Genomic DNA, 26234 nt, shown 5'->3' with positions numbered 1-26234 from the left:
CTTAATTCGTTCCGGAGGTCCGTTCTTAACCTGAAACTGTTCTTAACCTGAAGCACCACTTTAGCTAATGGTGCCTCCTGCTGCCGCCGCGCTGCCAGAGCACAATTTCTGTTCTCATCCTGAAGCAAAGTTCTTAACCTGAGGTACTATTTCTGGGTTAGCGGAGTCTGTAACCTGAAGCGTCTGTAACCTGAAGCATATGTAACCTGAGGTACCACTGTAGTGGAGATCACCCTCCCCCAATTCTCCTGACACTGCAGGAGAGGGGGAAGGCAGCACTGAATTACAACAGGGCTTTGAGGAGTTTGAGGGAGGTCACAGCTCAGAGATGGACGAACAGAGAAGTTGGGCAGTGTTGGAAGAAGTGGGGAGGACTGCAGAGGAGCAGCCAAATGACATGTTGTCACTGGAGAGTATTTCTTATCCCCCTTCTGCCAGAAGCATCCGACCCTCAAACGCTGAACCGAGTTCTGGACTTTGGGAAGTTTGTTATGAAAGCCGTTGAAATTTCTGCAGAAGCTCAGACCACCGCCTGGTTGAGGGCCGCATCCTGGCAACCCAGCCACCCTAGCTGGGAGGCCCATTTCCCACTTTCCACCACCCTCAGCGTATCTGGGTTGAATTTCCAGAACTGGTCGTTTCGGAAGAAGTAAACGAAGCCGTCGGGACGCGTGAGAGCACCGTTCGCCATGGCAGGCACCCCTCCCCAGTCTTTCAGGCTCCTGGGGTAGTACGGCTCCACTTGGAGGGACTCTCCGCTCACCATGTAATATTTGGGACCTTTGAAAAGAACCAGATGGTGGAGGGGCTGGAAATAGAGCGCTGTGTCGGGGTGTCGGGGGAGGTCCCCCATGCTGCTGCACTTCTGGGGGAAGCCGGCGTCCAGGGAAGAGCCTTTGTAGCGCCAGCATCGGCCACCTGCAAGGGGAGACAGAGAGCAGGGTGAGGCAAGGCAGAACTTCCTGGCGGTAAGAAAAGTTCAACAGTGGAACGGAAGGTGGTGGCCTATCCTTCATGGGAGAGGTACTCAAACACATCTTGGATGGCCATCTGCCAGGGATTCTTTAGCTGCGATTCCTGCAATTCCCTTGGGCTCACTTCAACCTCTATAATTCTATGGTTCTTTTAAATTAGGCAGGACTGGGTTCTAGCTGTGGCCCTCCAGACGTGGTGCTGGACTCCAGGTCTCATCAGCCCCAACAGCCAGCATGGCCAATGGTAGCTGGAGTCCAAGAAGCTAGAATCATAGAATTGTGGAGTTGGAAGGAGGGGTCATCTAGTCCAGCCGCCTGCAATGCAGGGATCTTTTGCCCAATGTGGGGCTCAAACCCACAACCCTGAGATTAAGAGCCTTATGCCCTACCACCTGAGCTATCCCTCCAGTGCTGCTGTGCTGAAGTATAAAGACATACTTTTGGAGACTAAGAAAATGTCTAAACACACACACACACACACGTTTAATTTATGGTTTAATTTATGTTCCCCAAGACTTGTGATCTTTAAGTTTAAAAGAGTCCAAAGAGTCTAAAGCAGTGTCTCCCAAACTTTTTTGGGCCACCACCCCCTCGGTTCCATAAACTCAGCCCCCCAGGGTGCCTCATCCTACACTTTAAAAAGCATTATTCCAAATAGCGGTTTGCATGACCCACTAAGGAAGACCATAACACAATAAATTTCAAAAGAGTAACCATTAATTGCACATTTATTCAAAATCCAATTGCCTCTTAGCCCCCTCTGGGAAATCCCACCGCTGCCCAGGGCAGTGCCACATACTTTAGGAGCCACTGGCCTAGAGATGAGAGAGAGAGAGAGAGAGAGAGAATGAACTTAAAGATGTACTAAAAATCATTCAAAGTTCTGCCCCAAAATGAACTTAATTCACAATCAGTTCACCTGGCAATTCTGGGAACTGAATTTAGGGAAGGTCAGAGATCTTTGGGCTATTCTGAAGAACTTTGTTCATTCCATGAGCTGTGTCAGGTGACGGGGAGAGCAGGAAACTGGTTCAGTGTCAACATCAAGCCCGGCAAGTATTGACACCATTTACTATACCCCACCTTCTTTCTGATTTCAATAAAAGCATTTCCTAGTTAGCAATGGCTGGCCAGGTATGTACAAGGTTACAGGTGCTGCTTTTATTCTTTTGACTTAAAAAAACAGGACATCTCTTTCTGCAACAGAAAGGGACATTTCTAAGTGTGCTTACGCCATCAGGGCAGCACGAAGCAAAGCCTGCTTTTATTCCTGTAGACATAAAATGTGAAACTGTACGTGCTCAGAGGACTTATTTCCTCCCCCCCCCCAAGGTAGACAAACTGAGGTTTTTTTAAAAAAAGGTTTTGGTTTAGCAGGAATGTAGAAGTATGGAATGCAGGTAATGTGTGTGTGTGTGTGTGAGAGAGAGAGAGAGAGAGAGAGAGAGAGAGAGAGAGAGAGATGTTAATTGTATGCTTCACAAATGACATAATACACATAGCTATCTAAGCCGCACTCCCCATAAAAGTTCATTAAGTCCTGGATACTTGAATTCCTGACTGCACCTCAGCTAACAGCCAGGAGATGGCAGCAGGGTTTACCTTATGAACTAACAACGCAAATCTAAAACACATTTAATTTAATGGGAAGCCAATTCTCAGGCATTCAAAGAGAATTTGATTTTGAGTAAGCAGGTGTATGACTAGAGTCTTGGAGCAACAGGGCTCCCAGCTTAAATTCATATAGCCCAGTAGGGTAAGATTACTTGAACTTGGAAACAATAGTCCTTGATTTGAATCTCAGCTGTGAGCTCTCTAGATCTGTGGTTCCCAACCTGTGGTCTGCAGACCCTGGGGGGGTCTACATAACTTACCCAGTGGGTCCGTGGTACCATTCACATAACAAAAACTACCACAGAGATATCAAAATTGTCAAAAGTAGGGGCTCCATGTCTTGGCTTTTGAAAAAGTAAACAGTACTAAGCTAACTGGGAAGCACTGGCGGACCTTGGGCTCAGAGGCCAAATGTGTGACTCTAGGTCTTTCTTTCTGGCCCTCAGGATTCTCCAGAGGCCACACCTTCACCAACCCTACTTTGCCCCTCCTCCCCCTTGAGTGCCTGTCTGGTAACTTCTCTGGTATCTTGATAATCATTAGCATGTTCTCGAAAGGCAGGGCCCTGCTTTTACGTCCAAATCACAGATGGGAAGATGGAGGCTTACAAAGAGAGGATCTTCCCTAAGATCATTGGGAAGTGCCAGGACGATGTTAAGATCTGTACTGCAGACTCCCCACCTCACAGACAACTCCAGTCAAGCTACCTTTGAAGAAATAGAACTTCCCATCTTCCTCAGAGAAGGCTGCAGCATCAATGGTGGACGGGAGCCCCGGCCACGTGGCTCGGAGCAAGTCTGGACCAGTAGCGTTACCTCCTTTGGATACAATCCAGTAATGACCGCCTTTGAATATATAGAGATTGTCTTCCAGGTCTGTTGAAAAATAAAGAGAAGGTGTGTGAGAGGGTCTTGTGTCTTTGAGCGAGAGATCAGAAACCCAGGTACTTAGGGTTCCTGCAGGAATATATCAACATAAGAAGAGCCAGCTGGATCAGGCCATTGGCCCATCTAGTCCAGCATCTTCTTCTTGCAGTTGCCAACCAGATGGTTGTGGGAAGCCGACAAGCAGGACCTGAGCCCAAGAGGCCTCTCCCCTCCTGGGGTTTCCAGCAACTGGTATTCAGAAGCACTGCTGCCTCCGGCTGTGGGGTCAAGAGCACAAGCATCTTGGCTAATAGCTGCCCATAGATTTATCCTCCATGACTTTGTTCAATCGTCTTTTTAAAACCATCACTGCCCCCCTGAGGGAGTGAGTTCCATAGTTTAATTATGAAGAAGGACTTCCTTTTATATGTCCTGAATCTTCCAGCATTCAGCTTCGTGGGGTGTCCACAACTTTTCATACTTGGACAGAGGGAGGAAAACGTTTCTCTGTCCACCTTCTCACAATTGTATGAACTTCTATTGTTCTCTTACTCACATTTTCTCTAAACTAAAAAAATTCCAAATGCTGTAACCTTTCTTCACATGGGAGTCGTGACATTCCCTTGATCAGTTCGGTTGCCATTTTCTGAAGCTTTAGATATCCGTTTTGAGATGAGGCGACCAGAACTGCTAGGGGATTGAGCAATTTACTTGGGCTGATGGGGGGGGCAGGGAACTGTCTGGAATTCTGAAAATACCCCCCACACCCCCAGAATCTGCCCCAGTGGATCATGTTGTGAGAGTAGAATCTACCCCAAGTGCACTTTCAATTGCAGATTTTACCCACAAGTAAACATAATCCTTCCTGGATATTGCCACCTGCATGGTAGCAAACATGCCTGTTATCCTTATAGGTTGGTTTTGTTGTTTTCTAGGTAGAAAAAGATTATGAAACGTGTGACAGAAACTCCAACACAAATGGATCCTGGGAAGAAGACTGAAGTGGTTATAGTGCTCTCTTTCTAAAAACAGAACAGGGCATAAATTATCCCCCAGAAATTCCCAACAGAGTCCTCTGTTTGGGGAATGTTTTCATCCCAACCAATGGAAAATACTGGGATAAAAAAACCACACACTTCCCGTGCAGTTTTCCACAGAAAAACTGATGCAGGGAAACAAAATTTATAGCGCCCTTCTCCTGACACAACATACATACAACTCTGTTTAGGGATAATTTGTGTAGCTCAAGTTCCATTGGAATTTGGCTTCCCTTAGAAAAATGCCCCAGAAAGCAGTCTGTGCAAAGTTTCTTACAGCACAGTCCTAACCATGTTTAACCAGAAATATGCCCTATTGAACATATGGGGATTACTCCCCAGTAAGTGGGGTTAGGATCACGGTCTGCTGAAGAACCTGTTAAGCAGCTTTATTCATTTACACTTTTTTATCTAAGCATTTAAAAACCATCTTTCTTAGGCAGCAGGGTGGGGTACAAAATAAGACACCCAGAGTGGCTGGAGAAATCCAGCCAGAAGGGCAGGCTATAAATAATAAATTGTCATGATGATAATGATGACACACAAACTCCAGAAAGGTCATTCTACCATAGGTGAAAAGAAATGAAAAATCAAAGTATTTAATCCAATCAAAACAACTCTGAAAGGCTGTGCCTAATGCAGTAGGACAGCCTCCACAGGAATTTTACTGTCTAAGCTTGGCCCTTTGGCCACCACTCTGCACCCATTCTCCAGCTGATGCACTATCTCTTCTTACCCATGGTTATGGCATCAAAGAATGACCAGCAGTAATGAGAACTGCGGTCACCGCCCTGGTGCTCAGTGCCTTCAAGATCCTGGCTCCAGTCCTGGAAGTGAGCAAATAATTTTCCTGGGAGCTGGACCACAGACCCCCGGGGAGGCTTGCCTGCCAAAAAGAAATCACAAGGTCCCATCAAAACAGTCACTGGGCTTGAGTGTCTATTCTTGGAAAGGGCTCATGGACACTGCCTATGTCAAACTTCCATGCTCAGAAGCAGTGTACCGCCAGGCTAGAAATAAAATTTTAAAATCTGGGTCCATGCAAATATGTGGTATTTAGCTGTGCAACCTGTCCCGGACTTAAGGCTGAGGGTGAGTCAGGCAAAGTTGCATAAGAAACACTGTCATTCTTCATAATCCACACTCTTCTGAATTCTGCAATGCAGTTTCTCAGCTAAGCTGCTGTGATTCCTGCATTGCAGGGGTTTGCGGTAGATGACCCTTGGGGTCCCTTTGAATTCCACAATTCATTGATTCTATGATTCTTAGTAATGTATACAAAAATGTATATATTAAAGCAACATAAAAATGCACTATATTAGGCAAAATTGCATACAAGAATGTGAGTGTTAGCAGAAATTTTGCACTAAAATGCTGGTGCTTTTTCATGAGGACTTTAAAAGAAAATCTGCAAAATGTTGTGGAAATGAACATAAGAATGGAAAAATTAGAAACTGAGGACACCCCCGCCCACCGTACGTTTACAGCACTACAGTATCACATGGGTTTTCCCAAAGAATCATGAGAAGTTTGCTAAGAGTGCTGAGAGTTATTTGGCTGCCCCTTTTCCCCTCGCCCAGCTACAACTCCCAGGGTGGTTTAATTGTTCACAGGGTACTCTGGGAATTGTAGCTCTGGGAGGGGAATAATGGAGTCTCCTAACAACTCTCAACACCCTGAAGAAACTACAGCTCCCAGAATTCTTTAGGAGAAGCCATGACTGTTTGAAGTGGTTTCATGGTGCTTTAAATGTATAGGATGAAGGTGGCCTGAGAGACACAAATACTGCCAGATCCTATCCCCATTCATATGATTCACACAGTTGGAAAGGACCTCAAAGCTCATCCTTTCCAACCACCTATTTACTGCAATTTCTATTTGCTGCAATTTCCCTGCTAGGTGATCATCCAGCCTCTGCTTAAAAACCCCTAACAAAGGTGTGGAAAATTATATACGTATATCCATACAGTTTTGTGCCGAGAACCCACCACCGTCCAGGGCAATTGGTGCGACTGTCAAACAATCTCTAGTTTACCGCAGTTCAGCATCATCCCACTTGAGAAACCATGGATCTGTGTTCCTCCTCCTTAAGAAAACAGGATGTGGTAGTGGTGAGAGCCAATGGGGTGTAGTGGTTAGTGTGAGAGACTAGGACCTGGTAGAGACCAGGGTTCAAATCCCCCACTTGACCATAAAGTTCACTGGCTATGACCTGGTCGACCTCTCAGGCTTGTCGTGGGGATTAAATGAGGGGAGAGAATTATGTACGCCACCTTGAGCTCCTTGGATGAAGAGGTGAGATTTAAAGACAATAAAATAACAATAAATCACAAGCGAACCACACTTACCGTATAAGTTCTGGACGGACAGGATGTCATCCCAGTTCAGGACAAAATCCTTGCCCAGCTTCTTGTAGTAAGGGGACATGAGGGCACTGCGCACAGGGGAGTGCTCCAGGCCCAGAGTGTGGCCGATCTCATGCGCCACCACCACAAAGAGGTTGCGCCCCTTCCCGCTGTCCAGCGACCACCTCTCGTCGTTGTCAAAGTGAGCCTCGCCCCGGCGGGGGAAGAAGGCATGTGCCAGGGCACCCCCTGGGGGTGAGAGAGGAGACGCCATTAGACTTCCCAAGCACAGCGGTCTCATCCACACATTAAAAGACAGGAGTCCTCTTTTCTGGGACTCGTCTTCATGGAGACCGAAGGATTCCTTCTGTTTATCAAAAATACTCGTAAACCAGCCTTCATTTTCCACAGGGACAATGCAAGGCACGGATTAAACTAATCATGCCAAAAATCATGCTTAAAAAGTGAAGCAATCTCAAACCCCGGTCCCTGTGGTAGTTTTCCTGGCCAATGAAATCGACTCAAATCCTCCTCTTCCTCACAAGAAGCTGCAGTCAGACTCAAAATTGCTAAACACAGGAAGTTTGCATTGGGTCCCTCTAGGCATGGGTGGCTTGGAAGGGTGTGGGGGATTGCCTTGTCTGAGCATTTAATGGGATCAAAGAATTTTAGGATCGGAAGGGACCCCAAGGGTCATCTAGTCCAACCCGCTGCAATGTAGGAATCACAGCTGAAGAATCCCCGATGTACGGCCATACAGCCACTGCTCAAAAACTTCCAGTGAAGGGGAGTCCACCACAGAGGGTTCTAACAGAGATTTCAAAACAAGACCATGTTGATGTTGTATCATCTCCGTCAATATGCTTTGTAAATAAAACTAGCACACTGCACTTCACATGCCTCTCTGTGGTGAGGCTACTTTATCAACCTGTGACTCTTACATCCAAAATATCCCTTATAGGAATCTATTTTATTATGATCCCTGTAAAAGTGAATTGAGCTTTCTGTTTCTTTTATTCATGCACAGTTCATTTCTTTTTTGACTTGTTTGTGCGCTGTTGTTTTTGAGCACTCAAACAGTACAACTGTAAAATAAACGATCAGGGGTCCCTAACCTTTTTTGGGGGGTCCAGAGGCATATTTGGAAATCTGGTTAACTGTCCTAGACACTGTAAAATACCCATTTCACCAAAGCCCCAAACCAAACCTTCCTGCTGATGAACGGCAAAACACTTGGAAGTACAGTCATGCCTTGGAAGTCAAACGGAATCCGTTCTGGAAATCTGTTTGCCTTCCAAAACGTTCGAAAACCAGAACGTGGCTTCTGATTGGCTGCAGGAAGCCACAGAAGCCCCATCAGATATTCGGCTTCTAAAAATAGTTCACAAACCGGAACACTCACTTCCAGGTTTGTGATGTTTGGGAGCCAAAACGTTTGGAAACTAAGCTCTTCGACTTCCAAGGTACGACTGTACCTGGAGATGCTATCAGGGATTGAATGTGGGACAATTCCACTATTGGGCCATTGCCCTTCCACAAGGCATGGGTGGGAGACTTGTAGCCCTCTGGGTGTTGTGGGACTCCCAGCTCCTACCAGCATCAGCCAGCCTGGCCAGCAACAAAGGGTTATGGACGTTAGGAGCCTGGCAACATCTGGCAAGCCAGGGCTTTGCCATCCCTTTTCCAAGGGCTTACAAAGGGAGGACAGGAGTACCTGGTCCATCAAAGGCATTGTCCACACCATCGTTGTGGTCCCCGTGGAAGAAGGTCAGGCGGATGTCGGCGGGATCCCCCGCAGCCTCCCAGAAAACCAAAGAGGAGACATTGCTCCAGAGCTCAAAGGCTGCTTTCACTGCTTGGCGCACCTGAAGCTCAGGTAAGTACCGGGGCCAGTTCACCACCCGGTAAGTCAGGTGTCGCTTGTACCATTTGCCACCTATGAAAAGGAAGAGACAGAATCATAGATCGGAGGAGTCGGAAGGTACTCAAAGGGTCATCTCATCCAACCCCCTGCAATGCAGGAATCACAGCTCAAGAATGCCTGAGACGTGGCCATCCAAGCTCTGCTTTAAAATCTCCTACGAAGGAGAGTTCAATGCCTTCCAAGGGAGTTCGCTCCACTGTCAAACAGCTCTTACTGTCACAAAGTTCTTCCTAAGGCTCCTTTGAAGTCCTCATGAAAATCCACCAGTATTTTAGTGCAAATCCCTCCCAATATACACAATTTTGTATTCAATGTATCCTAACACACACATTTCTGCAAGACAATTTTGCCTGATCTAATGAATTTTTGAGCATTGTTTTTACTAATATCTGCATTTTTATACACCTTGTACCCTAAGATCTGCATTTTCCCCTACCCATTATTGAGCTGCAGAACTGCACTGCAAAATTCGGAAGAGTGTGCACGGCTGTGTTTCAGTTTGCGTGTTGTTTTGGAAATGGCAAAATCAGGTAGGTTCCCTTTTAAACGTTAACTGAACAAGACTTCTCTCCCCTCCTAACTCCAGACAAAGAGACAAGAAAATTTTCTTTTAGTTTGAAAACCTCTTACAACAACATATCTACATGCCTCTAGCTACCATCCCAAACATACCAAACAGTCCATTGTATATAGCCAGGCACTACGTTACAGCCGCATCTGTTCCAATTCTACAGACAGAGACTCTCACCTAAGAGATCTACAGCAAACCTTTTTAGAACTAAAATACCCAACAGATGAAGTTAGACAACAGATCAACAGAGCCAGACTGATACCCAGAGAGAACTTGCTGCAAGACAGACCCAAAAAAGAAAATAACAGAACACCTCTAGTCATCACATACAGCTCCCAAGTTAAAACAGTACAACGCATCATCAGAGATCTACAACCTCTCCTGGACAATGACAGTTCTCTTTCTCAAGCTCTGGGAGGAAGACCTTTCATTGCCTACAGACAGCCACCCAGTCTTAAACAACTCCTAACCCACAATAATACTACAACCAGACCTAACACGGACACTGGCACCAGAGCCTGCAATAAACCCAGATGCCAACTTTGCTGCCACATACACCCGGACAACACCATTACTGGCCCCAACAACATCACACATACCATCTCGGGACTATTTAATTGCTCATCGTCTAACATTGTGTATGCCATAAAATGCCAACAGTGTCCTTCAGCTCTCTATATTGGACAAACAGGCCAGACCTTACGCCAAAGAATAAACGGACATAAATCGGACATCAGGAATCACAAGACAGAGAAACCAGTAGGGGAACATTTCAATCTCCCAGGACATTCTATACAAGATCTCAAAGTAGCTGTTTTACTACAAAGGAATTTCAGAAATAGACTGGAAAGAGAAGCTGCTGAATTACAACTTATCACCAAACTCAAAACAATGGAGAAACCTGGTCTGAACAAAGACCTTGGATTCTTATCTCATTATACATGACAAAGCCATCTTTCACCTTTTCACCCCTTGCTTTTTCCTGTAAGACCTATTGCAGTCATTAAGAGTCGTCAACAGGCTCATCACAGCTATCTGCCAATCACCCATTCCCACCACCCTTCTGAGTAATACCCCTCCCCACCTTCTCACTATATAGAATGGTCTGGAAACTTCTGTTTCAGTGTATCTGAAGAAGTGTGCATGCACACGAAAGCTCATACCAAGAACTGACTTAGTTGGTCTTTAAGGTGCTACTGGAAGGAATTTGTTTTGCTCTTACAAAAAGGTTTCCTCTCTGTTGGGGGGAGGGCTGGCTTCCTGCTAGGACACAGGATAAACAATGAGCTCACAAGAACTATTGAGGCAGATGTCAAGGGAGCCTAGAATACCTCTGATTGGGGCTGGAAGGGAATTAAATAATATTATCATTTATCTGTTTATGTGCTAGTTACAGTGCACATGCATATAATAATATGCAAAGACTGCTTGTCTTTTTAACAGAACCAGTAAACAAATAACTCTCTTCTTACTGAGAATCATAGAATTTTACTTTCTGGGAAGGAATAAAAACTCCATGCTGATAAACTTAATATCAAGATTTTCAGAATATTCCCTTGGACACAGTGCCTGTCAAAAGCCTGATTCTTGTCAAGACATGTAATCAGGCACTCTCCTGAGGCGATTAAAAAATGTCTCTAGGTGACTGGGCAGGAATACTTATAAAATGGTAAACATAAACTTGTCCTCCCCGCCCCCAGCCTCAAATGACTAATGCAGGCTAGCAAACAATTGTGGTGGCTCCTGACTTTCTGTGTGCCCCCCCCCCCAATCTCCCATCTCCCATTGCAACCTGCAGCAGGGCTGAAAAATCACACCTAACCCTGGGCGTGGTGCAAACCTGTTTTAACTCCCCCCAAAGCAATTGCAGTGATTAAATTCCGTTCTTGAAACATGACTCAAACATCTGAGCGCTGCCCTCGAGGATCCCTGGAATGGATTCAAGCTGTAGTCATGTTCCCAGAGGGAAGATACACATATTTCTAAATGCCAATCCAATCCCAGGTGTGTTTCTTTGCAGGAGCAAGTTGGAGGGCAGTGAAGAAGTAAGATGGAGCTAAGATGGGTCTGGTCCAGAGGGTCCTTCTGGTGCAAAACTCTTCTGTTTGTCCTGTGATTTCTAGGTGAGGATCCAAGATGTTTTTCTTGTGTCCCCCCTGGAAAACCTGCTGTTTATTCCTGAATCAAAACAAACACCCATCAGACTCTCCCTGCCCATTGGGGCACGTGGTTGGCCACCGGGAGACCAGAGTGCTGGACTTTTGGTCTTGATCCAACTGCAGGAGTCTTCTTACATTCTTTCGCATTAAGTGCTAAGCTGTCAGTCACCCAAGTTGTTGCTATCCCGCCGACATATAGTTAGGCTTAATTGCCGAAGGGCGCGAGAATGCGGGAGTCGTGCCAACAGAGTGGTCTGCTTCATGTCAGAAAGGACAGACATGTGAAAACAACACAGAGGCAAATTGGGCCGCAGAGTCCTGGCTTTTTCTTCCCCCGCCATCGGGAACAGATGCTGCCTTGCCAGGCACAGTTTGAGGCCTCCTAGAGCAATTGCCTAATCTCCCCATTTTACATTTCCCACAGCTGGCCTAAAGCACAGCTGCTCATTCGGCTGTCTAGGAAAGATCTCCAGGCAGGGGATCTGGTAAACGGGGAAAGTCCAGTCCCAGCACCTGGATTTTTGCAATGCACAAGAATATTGTTCAGAGCTTACTTTAACTGCTCCTAAAAGCAAGATCCTGCCTGCGGCTTTCATGGTGCAAAGTGCTGGCTGTGAACTATGACATCCTAAATGGTTCAGAAGAACCAGAATGCCCAGAAGACTGATGAGCCTGCCTGGTCTTTAAGATGGTCTCCCCAGGCCATTCTTTCCCACCTGCCACGCTTAGCAAGGATTAGCATGGCAAGGTGTCCTGCTTGACAACAGGGCTGGGTGATATCTGCTTTTCAACAACGTGATACAGTGTTACCTCAGGTTAAGTACTTAATTCGTTCTGGAGGTCCGTTCTTAACCTGAAACTGTTCTTAATCTGAAGCACCACTTTAGCTAATGGGGCCTGCTGCTGCCACCACGCGATTTCTGTTCTTATCCTGAAGCAAAGTTCTTAACCTAAAGCACTAATTCTGGGTTAGCGGAGTCTGTAACCTGAAGCGTATGTAACCTGTAGCGTATGTAACCCAAGGTACCACTGTATATCAGCAGCTAAAATCGTGATATACTGTTATATCATGCTGTCTGGAATGTATCTTGGCTACTTCTTTCTTCCCACCTTAAGCGAGAGACATTGCCCAGCCCTCCAGCTGAGCAAGCCCCCACACCATTCTGGCTCACACAAGCTGGAGGGGCAGGGAGGCTTCCTTAAACTGCTCAGCTGGGGGGCAGGAAGCTCCAGGAGTGACCAAGGGAGAGTATCCAGGGTCTTGAAGTCACCAATCAACAGTGCCTGGACAGCAAACTGTGCAGACACACAGCTCTCCTGGTCATTATCTTCCACTGTTATGAGGTGCATTTCTATTTAAATGATAGTCATCACTTCTAATTCTGCATCTGTAAGTACTGTATAAAAATCTAGCAATATGTGATGCAAACCTGGTTGACGTCTTTCTGGGAGTGATGCAGTTCTTAATTTTTGGCAGTGGGTAAGCAGCTGCTCTAACTGAGAGTCTGTAGAGACCACAGCAAGTTGCCTTAGAGCCGTGGTTCCCAACATGGGGCAATTTGGACTTCCGGGTTAGCGCGATCGGCTAATGGCGGATTCGGCTCTGCTGAAGACGGGTCTTACCGCGCCGGCGACGCGGGGACCCTTAGAAACCGCAGGCGCGGAAGCCTGCGGACTTGGTGACTCGGCGGGCACCTTTAAGCGCCTTCCCCGACCCACGAAGAGCCTTTTTAAAGGCTACGGAGAGGATACGGGGAGCGGCGTGGTGCTGTGAGTAGACCGCTACTTCAGTGGAGCGAAGCCACGAGCCATGGCCGGAGAGCGCTGACTTTTTCCCCAAAATTCGGACTGGAAAACAAACAACCCGTGAGTAGAATGGAATTTGGATTTTAAAATTTTTACTTCTGAATTCGGCACGACCGGGGGATGTGCTAAAGGGAAGTCTGCATCCCCCTACCTACAAACGATCTAAAGCAAGGATCGGAGAACTAAGGTGGAGAGATTATTGTCTTTTTGGTGTCAGATAAAAGACATTTCCATGAATTTGATAGAAGAAGTCTTTGTGCTGGAGAGAAAGTGAGGAACTTTGGAAGTTTTTGTGTAAACCCCCCCCCCGAACCCGGGAGCGTCCTGTGCGTGAGCCGGAGGAAAAAGAATAAGGAGTTTGACAGCTGTCAAAGGAGCTGTCAAACGGGCGGTTAAAGTTAAGAACTTTATTACTTAATAACTCTCTGAACTAAAGGTGTTACATTTGAATTGAGGTGGTTGGAAACAAAGTAGTTATAAACAACAAAGTAACGGATTGTTGGAAAAGGACTATCAAGCAATTGGAATCCCCCTAGGGGGAACTAGAGACATTACAATGGCTGCAGAGGGAAAATTACTGGCAGAGATAGAAAAAATGTTTTTTCTTGTGGGAATCTTGCAAGAGCAGAGTACGGCTATGAACAAAGAACTTATGACCTTGAATTCTAAAACAAACAACTCTGCTGAATGCATAAAGGATTTGACTGATAAAAAATCTGCAGCTGAACCAGAAGAGACATTTTTGGAACTGGTGGAGAGGAAAGAAGGAGGGGAGAAAGTAAAGGTGAAAAATACCAATCAGAGGCCTATATTGTCAGAAAATTAAGAAGAAGATCTTTGGATTACAAATCTGCGAAAGATGAGAAAGATAAGGAGGAAGTCCCTGGAGTATTTGGAATACGGGACTTCCTATTCGAGTATGGGAGATCAGCTGACCTTTTGCAGCAACTGCTTTTAAGCATTTTGGATGAAAGAAAATCTGATGTGACTGTGACAGAACTCCTTCGAGACCTGAGGACCAACAAAAAGGGTTACCAACAAAATCGGCAGAGAGAGACTGACAGAGATTTGAAGGCCTCGGATGTGAGGAATCCGGACTAGGAACTGTTTTTGTGGACACTTGCTTGGGAAGGGATGGAAACTGGGGTAGGGAGGGAGGGGAGAACAGAATTTCAAAATTTCATGATTTTTGTATTTGGCCACTATGACATATAATTAATTAATATATAAAGGGAGAAATTCGTGGAAGGGAAGTTAGGTCGACCTTAGAAAAAGGATTTAATGTTTATAAGAGAATTGGATAAGTTAAATGTGGACAAGTAAAAAGAGCTAAGTTTAAAAATAATAATAATATGTTAAGGATGAGAGACAAGAACTTGCTGAACTAATTATCGAAATTGGGATGTACGAAGAGGGGGTGGGGGGAAGTCAGGGAAAGGGGGTAAAGAAAGTAAGGGTATGAAATTGTACATGTTTTGTCTTTGTCTTTTTGTGTGTGTGTGTCTTTATAAAATGTAAAAACCTAATAAAAATTATTTTAAAAAACAACAACATGGGGCAATTTGATTTTTAAGGGGGGCAATTTGGAAGCTTGTTTAGACCAGTCAATGGCTTTTTAGGCTTTCTAAACCATTGAGCCTAGGACTTGCCAATCAGAAGGTCGGCGGTTCAAATCCCCACAACGGAATGAGCTCCTGTTGCTCGGTCCCAGCTCCTGCCAACCTAGCTGTTCATAAGCACGTTAAAGTGCAAGTAGATAAATAGGTACCACTTCACCGGGAAGGTAAATGGCGTTTCCATGCGCTGCTCTGGTTTCGCCAGAAGTGGCTCAGTCATGCTGGCCACATAACCCGGAAAAATTGTCTGCAGACAAACGCCGGCTCCCTCGGCCAGTAAAGCGAGATGAGTGCCACAACCCCAGAGTCATTTGCGACTGGACTTAACTGTCAGGGGACCTTTACCTTTACCTTTTACCACGTGAATAGGAGTTCACTTTCTGAATAATAAGAATTATATGTCACAGGGATGGGGGCATCAGGATTTAAGAGATGCTTAGGTGGGGCATGGCCAAAAAAAGGTTGGGAACCACTGCCTTCGAGTGAATCAGACTACTGGTCCATCCAGCTTAGCATTGTCTGCACTGAATGGTTGCAGATCGCCAGGTTTCTCACGCACAAAATAATCCCAGCCCTGCTTGGAGATGCTGTCCGGGACTGAACCTTCTGCATGCAAAGCAGATGCCCTTCACTGAGTCACAGCCCTTCTCCAGACGGCTGCAATGGCTCTGACCCTGCAGCCTAACACAGTCAAGCACACTCAGCCACTGAATACTCCTGGTCCCATAGGAGGGACAGTGAAGTCTGGTGACATTGGCCACCAGTGGGACCTTTTCACTATCTTCCTATGTACATATGAATGTAAGGCTGTCATCATGCAGTTCACCATTAGAGGATTTGCAGTGCTGCATCACAATCCTGGATTTGCATGAAGTCGGGGTGGGATAGGGGAGCAAAAGAGAAGCCAGGCTGCACCACACCGGAGGCTGTGGAACGGGGGCAAAAAAATTGGGGCACTGAGAGGGGGAAAGTGCTGCTTTAAAACAACGGCAGAGGAAAGCCCCAGAAAGACTTACTCTGATGAGAGAACCGTTTCCGGCGCCTCCTTCTGACCGCCCTTCCTGAAAGCATCGAATCCACCCGGTCCTTCCATGCGGATCGGCTGTCTAGGTCATTCACGCCGCATCGGGGGAGGCTCATGTGGCGGATGGTGGAGGCGTCAAGGGCACCGCTGAGGGGAAGGTGGTACACCCACTGGAATTCCCTGCAAGAGAGGAGGACTTGGTTGGCAGATGATGCTCGTTGGTCTAGGTCTCTAGGTTGAGATCCACAACATATACTTAAAGCAGAGTCCTGGGCACAGTAGCTTTCTCCTCACCAAACTCCAATCCCAGCAGGCATCACAAACTACAGTTCCCATGATTCTTTGGGGGAAGAAGCTATGTGCTTTAAATGTATGGGTTGTATGTGGCCTATGTCTGATTCTCACCTGGGATGCAAGAGGCCATAAATTCCCCTGAGGAACTGAGGGCTGTACCTTGAAGGATAGGCCGTAGCTCAGCAGTACAGAATCTCCTTTGCATGCAGACGGCGCGGGGTTCAATAACCAATGGCATCTCCAGGGAGGACTGGGAGGGACTCCTGTCTGAACTCCTGGTGGGCAGCTGGCCAGTCAGCGTGAACAATCCTGAGCTGGATGAACCTGTGGTCTGACTCTGGATAAGACAGCTTCCCTAATTCCCATTTGAACTAGCCCTTTATTCACATCCATGAGGACTAAAATCTTGCCTAATGTTTTTGGGAAGAGTTATAGTAACAGAGGCGACTCTCTGAATGCAAAAGGTCCCAGGTTCTTGGCTGCTTGGCAGCCTGGGTGCAAAATTTGTTTATTTATTACATTTATATCACACCTTTTCTTCCAGTCAGCTCAAGGTGGTGTGCACATGTTTCTCCCTTTCCCCAATTCACCCTCACAACAACCCTGTGAGGTAGGTTAGGCTGAGAGGCAGGGACTGGCCCCCAGGGTCACCCAGCTGAGCTTCATGGCTGAATCAGGACTCTAACCACTATACCTCACTGTCCCCTTCACCCTGCCACAAAGCAGTGGCCTCATAGGATTGAAACACGCAATGTAACTTTATGGCATTTGTTTTTTGAACAGGGAAGTACTTTCAATAGTGGGCTTTGGCGGCGACAGTGGGATAAGGGCGGAGGGAGAAAATTTAAATAATAATAATAATAATAAATTCTTAGAAGGAGTGTTTGAAGATGGCTGGAGTCCAGAATGCAGCAATGGCATTTCTGGAATCTTCCAGCCGGGCCCGAATTGCAACGTTTGTACAGATCTTGTCCTCCACAGGAGGCTAGGCCCATACAAGGGAAAACGACAGAGCAGAGGCCTCACTCTGTGCTTCGAGTGAGAGAGAGAGCAGCAAGGCTGAACAGAACGGGATGGATTTTATGGGCTAGGCTTGAGAGTTGGGGGAGCTGCGATTCCAACGCAGCTGTCTTAAAGAAGAATGTCTTAAAGCACTTGAAGTAATATTAACATGCAGGCTTTCAGAATCTGCCTGGCGCTGTCCTCCCGAGGCAGCCCACTCACTCCGCGTCTTGAGAGAGAGCAAGCAGGGAGACGACGCTTTAATAAAATGCACACGTGTTAATTTATGGACCCCTCCAGATAGGCGTTTTATTGTGGGCGTGTTCTGCAATAACAGTGCCCTAGTGGTGGATTTATTCTGCTTTATTGGTCGTTCAGCAATGCTCCCCCACTGATGACACATGAATGCTAATGCATCCCAATAGCTAAACAAGTATAAAACTCCAGAATGCTCATGGGGAAAAGCTCCTCTCTTGCATAACACTAGAACTCATAGGCGAGTTGGTGCCCTCGTGCCCTCAGACCTTGCAACATCATTGGGTGCCGCAGTGCAGGAACCTGTAGGCCTCCTAATGTTGTTTGACTCCCATCAGCCCCAGTCAGCATGGTCAATGGCCAGGGACAATGGGCCTTGTAGTCCACAACTTTTGGTGGGCACCTCATTGGCTAGCCCTGGACATATAAGTAAAATGGAAGAAGGAGGAAGGGTCTGTCTCTGCATGCTCCACGCCACATTGACAAACTTGGGACAAGGCCAGATTGAGAATGGTGGCAGCCACAGGACAGCCGTCACACTTACCTAATGGCCTCTGAGAATTCAGCTGGATCCAACCCTCGGTGCACGGACCCAAAGTAGCCATATTTTCTAAGGAACTTCTAAAATCAAAAGGAGAGGGGGATTAAAAATTAGATCAAGATTGTCAGAAAATGTTGACCTTATGCGCAGAGGATCCTACTGCCCAGAGATTATGCAGTAAATGTTATTATATTATATTATATTATATTATATTATATTATATTATATTAATCAGGCTTCCTCAACCTTGGCCCTCCAGATGTTTTTGGCCTACAACTCCCATGATCCCTAGCTAGCAGGACCAGTGGTCAGGGATGATGGGAATTGTAGTCTCAAAACATCTGGAGGGCTGAGGTTGAGGAAGCCTGTATTATATTGTATTGTATTGTATTATTATAAATTCATACACGGCTTGATTGTAAGAAACATCAAAGTGATTTACAAATAGAAGAAAACAAGGACATTTTTAGAAAAAAAAACAAATTAAAACATTCAGAAAAATTAAACCAGCAACAAGCTGCTTTTCACAGGGTAGTAACATGCTCCCTGTAACTGGACCGTCAGCAGCCTGGACGCAGCATTCTGGAACAGCTAAAGCTTCCAAGCACTTTTCGGGGGCATGGTGGTGGATCTTGATGTCACTTCAGTTTCTCTTTGTGCACCTTTTACTCCTGCCAAGAAGCGGCTCCCCTTCCGAACTGCAAAAAAACCCGAGCTTTTGTTTACAGTCCATTCAGTCCGGCTGAGCCTAGCCTCTTCATTCCAGAGTGAGTTTGTGTGCCGGCTCTGTTCTCCCTTCCCCTTATCAGCCCAGATTCCGGACATAAACACCACCCCATGGAACAAAAAAGCAGAAGCCATAAATTTTTCCATTTCTCTGGAGAGCCAGGCAGTCATCAGAGACCCTCCGCCCCAAGGCCTGCTAGATGTGAGATGCCACATACCTGGGACAGCAGACCTGGGGCAAGGGGGATGGAGGGGAGACAGGAGGGTCTTTGTTTTATTTTCATTTTTTTGCTGCTGTTCCTTGCAGCAAAAGGGAAATCCAGGCAAAATGAGGGGGTGGGAATTGTTGTTGTTGTTTTAATTTATTACCTGCCCTTCGGCCTAAAGTGCCATGATGGGTTACAATCTAAGACACAATATTAAAAACAATTTTAAAAGCTTACAATTACAAAAAATCTAATCACAAAAAATCTAATAAAAAGTAACAAAATTTCATACTATTGTTTAACATTAGACTTAGATTTCCAGTCTTTCTGCATTAGAAATCTTCAAGGCTATCTTCTAAAAAGAGATTAATAGAGAGAGAAACGGTTTCATATCCAAAAGTTTATAATCCTACACATTTCAGCCCTATCAGGTCCTTCATCAGGTAAAGTGGAGATGGCATAACAAAATCCTAAGTATCTGTATCTTTAAATCCCCTGGTGAAGGAACTGGTACGTCTCAAACATACATTTTAAGCACCTTCAATGCACATTTAAAGAACATCTCCTCGAGGAATCCTGGGAATAGTAGTTTCCCTGCAACAGAATTACAATTGCCAGCACCCTTAACAACTACATTTCCCAAGATTCATTAGGATGAGTGTGTAGAAGCTTTAATCATATTGTGTGGATCAGTCCTCTCTCTCTCTTCCTGTATAGGAGTGTATGGTAAGATTTTTTCTCCCTTTCCACAGCAGAGAATATCTCCAAGATGTCAGGTCTTCCCACTGCCCCACCCTCCAATTTTCACCTTTTGTGAAGCAGTCAACATTGGGGAGAAACCTTGCCAACATACATACCCCTCAACCAGCCCATTTTAAGCGGGACATCCTGAAAATTACAGAAGCCATCTCGGCTTCTGATGGGCTCCTGGAATGTCCTGCTTGGCTCCTGCGAGATCGTGGCCCTGAAAGATGCAGGCTTTTGGGTGCCGTGCTCTCATGCAAGTCACATGATTCGCCTGGGAGCGTGGCCCCAAAAGACTCATATCCCTGTTTTCCTCCCAGGCATGTTGGAGGGTATGTGTCAATTTCACTAATGCTGGACCACTCAGAAATACTTAAACGAGCCTTTCCCAGCCAGGGGCCCAACCCTCTTGCTGTTATGGACTACAAATCCCATCAACGCCAGCTGGGGCTGGTGGGAGTTGTAGTCCAAAACCTCTGGAAGGTGCTGGCTAGGGAAGGTTGACTTAAACCCACCAAAAAGACAAAGGTGAGACTGACATGCCTTTCCCCTGTTTCAGCAGTGCTAGGGACATTGATGAAACTCCTCTAGGTTAGACTCTACTTGGTGCTTATTTTACTCTTTTTGTTTGCAAAAGCGCCAAATCAACCTTGGGCCCCTTGCGAATGGCAAGTTTTTGCATGTAAGAACTTAAGGCGATCCTGCTGGATCAAGTCTAGCATCTTGTTTTCACTGTGGCCACTAGGTCCCTATGAGAAGCCACCTTTTGTGGTTGCCAGCAACTGGTATTCAGGAGTATTGCTGCCTCCAACTGTGGAGGCAGAACATAGTCTTCTTCTCCATGAATTTGCCTAATTCTCCGTTAAAGCCATCCAAGTGGGTGGACATCACTGGCTGCCGCAGGAGTGAGTTCCATAGTTTAACATGAGGAAGCACTTTTATCTGTCCTGAATCTTCCAACTTTCAGCTTCATTGGCTGCCCATGAGTTCCAGCCTGGTAAGAGAGGGTATTTTCTGCATATACCTCTGGTACAGTGGTACCTTAATTCGTTCCGGAAGTCCATTCTTAACCTGAAACTGTTCTTAATCTGAGGTACCACTTTAGCTAATGGGGCCTCCTGCTGCCGCCACGCCGCTGCCGCACAATTTCTGTTCTCATCCTGAAGTAAAGTTCTTAACCCGAGGTACTACTTCCGGGTTAGCAGAGTCTGTAACCTGAAGTGTTTGTAACCCGAGGTACCACTGTATTCTGGATATATTCTGCTTCACCTTGTTCTGCAATGCTTCCCCAACACTACCACATTGTTGCTGTCCAGAAGGGTTATAGTGCAACAAAAGCAGGACAAAAATTAACCATAACATTTGTAATATGAAAGAGTTACAGAATTTCAGCAGGAAGTTACTGCGTTCGCACTGACCGGAAATGAAACCTTTGCAGGAACAAACAGTACTGAAAGCAGAATCATGTGTGGCTGCCCCAAAAGCACCATGAGCACAAATCATCATGAATGTGTGATAAAAAAATATGTCTGAATTTAATTGGAGAAATTGAATTTGCCAGCATGTGAATGAGAGGCAGTGTGGTGTAGTGGTTAGAGTGTCACACTAGGACCTGGGAGAGTTCAGGGTTCAAATTCCCACACAGTCACATGGAAGCTCACTGGGTGACCTTGAGCCAGTCCCTGCCTCTCAGTCCAAATTATTTCACAGGGTTGTTGTTGTGGGAATGGTGCATCCAAAATGTTATGCAAAGGGTTAATGCTATATCATAGAATCTTGTGATGTCATATATACTGAGGCATTTCACCCCTTAGTTCAGTTATCAACTGTGTGAGAGTTTTAACAGTGAAAGCAGTGTGTTGTGTACTCTGCTACCTGTCCTCAGAGTCAGTCTGTAAATATCAGTCAGTCTCAGACACAAATTTGTGTAAAATATATTTCAGTAACACAAGTATCAGCTACCTCTCTTGTACATTCAATCTGACCAGAGCAAGCACAGCAGTAAAAGCCATATGTTGTTTTTAAACTTTGAAAAGCAAGTGTTGCCTGGTTTTTCTAGGAGAAAAGAGAACTATTTAAAAAGGGTCAAACGACCCAGGGCAACTTCTGCACAACTCTGTAAAGTACAATTACCACAGTTGTGGGGGTCGAATGTGAAGAGAGGAGAAACATGTATGCCACCTTGAGCTTCTTGGAGAAAATATGGGATATAAATGCCATGCAGTGCAACTGAATCCCACCCCAAAATGGCAAAATCTGGAAGCAGCCTGTCTAATCACAGGAGGGCGTTCTGTATGAACTCCTAAGCTAAGCAGGTCAGGAAATGTCTTCTCCCAAAATAGCTGGAGGTGACATGATGATGATGATGATGAAAAGCATAACTGGTGGACTGCAGTGATGTTTGTCGTTAAAGTGCTTGAAAAGGAACATGAGATTTCTACCTTTGCATGCTAAAAACATACAGCTTATTTCAGGTGTGACAGTGAAGTTGTGCCCCCAATTTTAATTCAGGGGTCAGGTGGGATGTACTTCAGCGATCATGAAATTTGGGGGACACTGGGGGAAAATGCATTCAGTATGCTAAGAAAAGCAAGTATAAAATAAACACAAAGTGGTACGCACTGTCCTTCTGCCCCCGTTTTGTTCTCACACCGACACTATGATGTAGGTTTTTCTCTTCCTTTTTGCACACCAGTGCTGAGTTAGAAGACATTTGTTCACCTCCTCCTCTTCCCCCAGGCAGAGCCTAATTCTGGTTACAAGCTCTCCAGATATCAGCAGCGCAACCTTAACTTGATTAGATGAAGGCATCCAGCTTAGAGATAGATAGATAGATAGATAGATAGATAGATAGATAGATAGATGATAGATAGATAGATAAAATTGATAGATCAGATAGATGACAGCTTTCAAGGCTCTGCCCTCAATCCTGAGGCCATAGCAAACAGCCTTTCTTAAGACTCCAAACAGCCTCTCTTCCCCCATCCTGTTCTCCCTCCAAGCCTGCAAAGGAGGAAATGCCCTTTTCTATAGAATATTCCATAAGGCAGGAAACAAACAGGAGACCTTTCCATAGCCCACTGCCTCTCAGATCCTTGTTTAGCATAATGGAGGATGGGTTGAATACAGACAAAAGAAAGCTCTCCAGATGGTGTGGGCCAGAGGCTGTGCTCAGAAAGCCACAGGCCAGGAAGGCATGTAAAGAAAGAGATGTATTGAGCGCAGATGTATTGTGTGCTTTTTAGCATGTTTATAAGGGATCTTCTGTAGAGTTGGGAGTGAGCAGTGAAGTGGCGATGTTTGCTGATGATGCTAAATTGTTTGGGAGTAGGCAATCTTAATTTCACACATAGACTCACAGGGTGTGAACAAGAGGTGATGGACCAGGAACAAGACTTTGGGGTTGTAGTGGATAGCTCAATGGAGATGTCAATGCAATGTGCGGTTGCTACGAAAAAGGCAAACTCCATCATTAGGAAATGAAATGAAAAACATAGGACTGTAGAGCTGGAAGGGGCCACGAGGGTCAAAATAAAACTGCCAATACAGTGGTACCTCGGGTTACAGACGCTTCAGGTTACAGACTCTGCTAACCCAGAAATAGTACCTTGGGTTAAGAACTTTGCTTCAGGTTGAGAACAGAAATCACACTGCAGCAGCGGGAGGCCCCATTAGCTAAAATGGTACCTCAGGTTAAGAACAGTTTCAGGTTAAGAACGGACCTCCAGAATGAATTAAGTTCTTAACCCGAGGTACCACTGTATCATAATACCGTTATACATATCTATGGTGAGACTGCATTTGGACACCTCAAAAAGGATGTTGTTGATGAAGAAGGGTGGAGTGACTCCCCTATGGTGAAGGGTTGCATGGTTTGGGACTTCTTAGTTTAGAGAATAGACGAGTAAGAGATTGCACGAAAAAAGTTTATAAAATGATATATGGGCATGGAGAATGTGGACAGAGAAAAAAATTCCTCCCTCTGATAACACTAGAACTCATGGGCATCCAATGAAGTCGGAAGTTTCGGAACAGATAAAAGGAAGGACTTCTTCACACAGTTGAGAAACTATGGAACTCACTCCCACAGCAGAGATGCTCCAGCTTCTGGAGAATGCTGAATACACGTTTTTTTACCCTGTCTTTTGATACTTAAGGGGTATATTTTTAGAGCCCTGCTTATTTCTGTAATTGTAAATTGCTTTAAACAGGTTTTTTAAAAATGTGTTTTAATTTGTTGCCCTGGAACATTAGGGAGAAGGGTAGGTAATTAAGAACAGACACACATCCCTTTGAATTCTGGGAACATAGGAGACCGAGTCAGATCGTTGATTCATCTAGCTCAGTACTGTCTACATTGACTGGCAGAGGCTCTCTGGGATTTTAGGCTGGGGGTCTCTTCCAGCCCTACCTTCCAGACAGCAATAGCATGACAGCGTTGGGGACGCATCTCGGCACAAGCTAAAGCAGAACAAACCTACCAAGGATGCCCTGCTGTCGTGCCATAATCATTGCAGGAAACACCCACATTAAAATAAAATAAAAACCCACCAGTCTGAAGGTGCCCAGGAAGGTAATATTTCTCCACATGCTGGTGTTTCTGAAAGTTGGAGAGGGTTCTCTCTCTCTCTCTCTCTCTCTCTCTCTCTCTCTCACACACACACACACACACACACACACAAAATTGAGTAAGCCCGGGTTTTAAAAACAGAAACTTATTTGCATCCAGTTAGCCAGAAGAGTTCATGAGCACCTCTTTCTTGGGAAGAAATCTGGGCATTAACCCCCTCTTGGGAGCCTCACCTCCGCCTCCTGCTGGCTCTCAGCCCCCGCCCGGCCGAGCCCCGCGCTGTCTCCTCGGGAGTAGAGCCGCGACAGAAGCAGGAGAGCCAGGATCGGGGCTGCGGCCATCGCCCAGCCGGATGAGAGCTGCTCTCCGGAGCTCCGCTCAGCCTCCTTCTCTCCCTCCCATCCGGCGGCGCCGGCTGAGCACGCCCAGAGGAGACGGCAGGAAGGCAGGAAGGCAGGCAGGCAGGCAGGCAGGCAGGCAGCTGGCGGGCTGAGCAGCTCCTGCCCTCGCACAGACACACAGAAACGCAACCTCGGCGAGGCTTCCCCCTTTCCCTTAGGCTGGACCGCTTGAAGCGGCCCCTCCCCTTCCCCACTCGGCGTCTTTTTGCGCGGCAGGCAGAAATCCAACAGGGGTAGCCAACGCCCGTACGTTGTGATTCTAATGAAACGCCTCGAAGTGTGCTAGCGATAAAAAAGGACAACGATCAAAACGATATTAACATATATTTTCTCTTTCTCGCTCTAATATATATTAATGATTAACGGTATTAACAATATTAACATATTAATAAACATTAAGCCATTTCATGTATACGGTATATAGACAGCATCTTGAGAAGTAGAGACATCACCTTGCGAACAAAGGTTCGTATAGTTAAAGCTATCGTTTTCCCAGTAGTGATGTATGGAAGTGAGAGCTGGACCATAAAGAAGGCTGATCGCCGAAGAATTGATGCTTTTGAATTATGGTGCTGGAGGAGACTCTTGAGAGTCCCACGGACTGCAAGAAGATCAAACCTCTCCATTCTGAAGGAAATCAGCCCTGAGTGCTCACTGGAAGGACAGATTGTGAAGCTGAGGCTCCAATACTTTGGCCACCTCATGAGAAGAGAAGACTCCCTGGAGAAGACCCTGATGTTGGGAAAGATGGAGGGCACAAGGAGAAGGGGGCGACAGAGGACAAGATGGTTGGACAGTGTTTTCGAGGTTACCAGCATGAGTTTGACCAAACTGCGGGAGGCAGTGGAAGACAGGAGTGCCTGGTGTGCTCTGGTCCATGGGGTCACGAAGAGTCGGACACGACTAAACGACTAAACAACAACAACAACATATATGATTTCACGTATAAATGATTTCACATAACAAAACAAAACCATTTCTCATACACACACAACCCCATTCAGATACAGAGTGAAATTTCACAAAAGCCCCCTTAAAAGGCTTGTTGAAAAAGGAAAGTCTTCTGTAGGAGTCAAAAGACAATGGAATCATAGGATTGTAGAGTTTGAAGGGTCATCTAGTCCAACCCCTGCAATGCAGCATCCGTGACAGATGGGCCATCCAGCCTCTGTTTAAAACCTCCAAGGGAGGAGAGTCCACAAGCTCCGGAGGGAGCCCATAGAGACAGCACCTTTCGGATATGTAAGGGCAGGGAGTTCCGAAGGCAATTTCAATTACATTTATATAGTTTCCAAGAACTGGTATTCTGAAGCATTGCTTCCTCCAGCTGTGGAGGCAGAGAAGAACCATTGTGGCTAGTAGCCATTGAAATATTTTGATCCTTTTTGTTTCTTTTGATGTCTTCAATCTTCAGTGTCTTATTTGAGTTGAAATGAAGACTAGTGTAAATAATAATAATAATAATAATAATAATAATAATAATAATAATTGGATGGGTATGCATTTTTGAGTGTGCACTTTTTACTTTTTTAAAAGGTGTTTAAAATAATTATTTATTA

The 26234-nt window shown here is 45.7% G+C and overlaps 1 protein-coding gene and 1 long non-coding RNA gene across 5 annotated transcripts; one reads left to right on the top strand and one right to left on the bottom strand.

Moving 5' to 3' along the window:
• Positions 1 to 444: 444 nt before the first annotated feature.
• Positions 445 to 25038, bottom strand: MMP28 (matrix metallopeptidase 28). Of its 4 annotated transcripts, none has more exons than XM_081843537.1 (8): positions 24508 to 25031; positions 18032 to 18108; positions 15929 to 16116; positions 8551 to 8772; positions 6840 to 7085; positions 5228 to 5377; positions 3296 to 3463; positions 445 to 918 (listed from the first exon to the last, which is right to left on the bottom strand). In XM_081843537.1, the coding sequence occupies exons 1-8, from the start codon at positions 24613 to 24615 to the stop codon at positions 521 to 523; spliced, it is 1557 nt and encodes a 518-aa protein (XP_081699663.1). In that variant the 5' UTR covers positions 24616 to 25031; the 3' UTR covers positions 445 to 520. The 4 variants fall into 4 exon arrangements, with proteins under 4 accessions (XP_081699663.1, XP_081699664.1, XP_081699666.1 ...); XM_081843538.1 differs by lacking the exon at positions 24508 to 25031 and adding an exon at positions 24256 to 24309; XM_081843540.1 differs by lacking the exon at positions 24508 to 25031 and adding an exon at positions 18691 to 19062.
• Positions 12563 to 17519, top strand: LOC309331467. The gene is made up of 2 exons (XR_014151869.1): positions 12563 to 12880; positions 17212 to 17519. It is a non-coding gene; the product is annotated as an uncharacterized lncRNA (long non-coding RNA).
• Positions 25039 to 26234: the final 1196 nt, after the last annotated feature.

The sequence above is a fragment of the Podarcis erhardii genome (assembly GCF_964252035.2).
Source record: "Podarcis erhardii genome assembly, chromosome: 16".
Lineage (NCBI taxonomy): Eukaryota > Metazoa > Chordata > Lepidosauria > Squamata > Lacertidae > Podarcis > Podarcis erhardii.
Note: the sequence above shows the minus strand (reverse complement) of the source record. Positions and strands in the feature narration are given on the sequence as shown.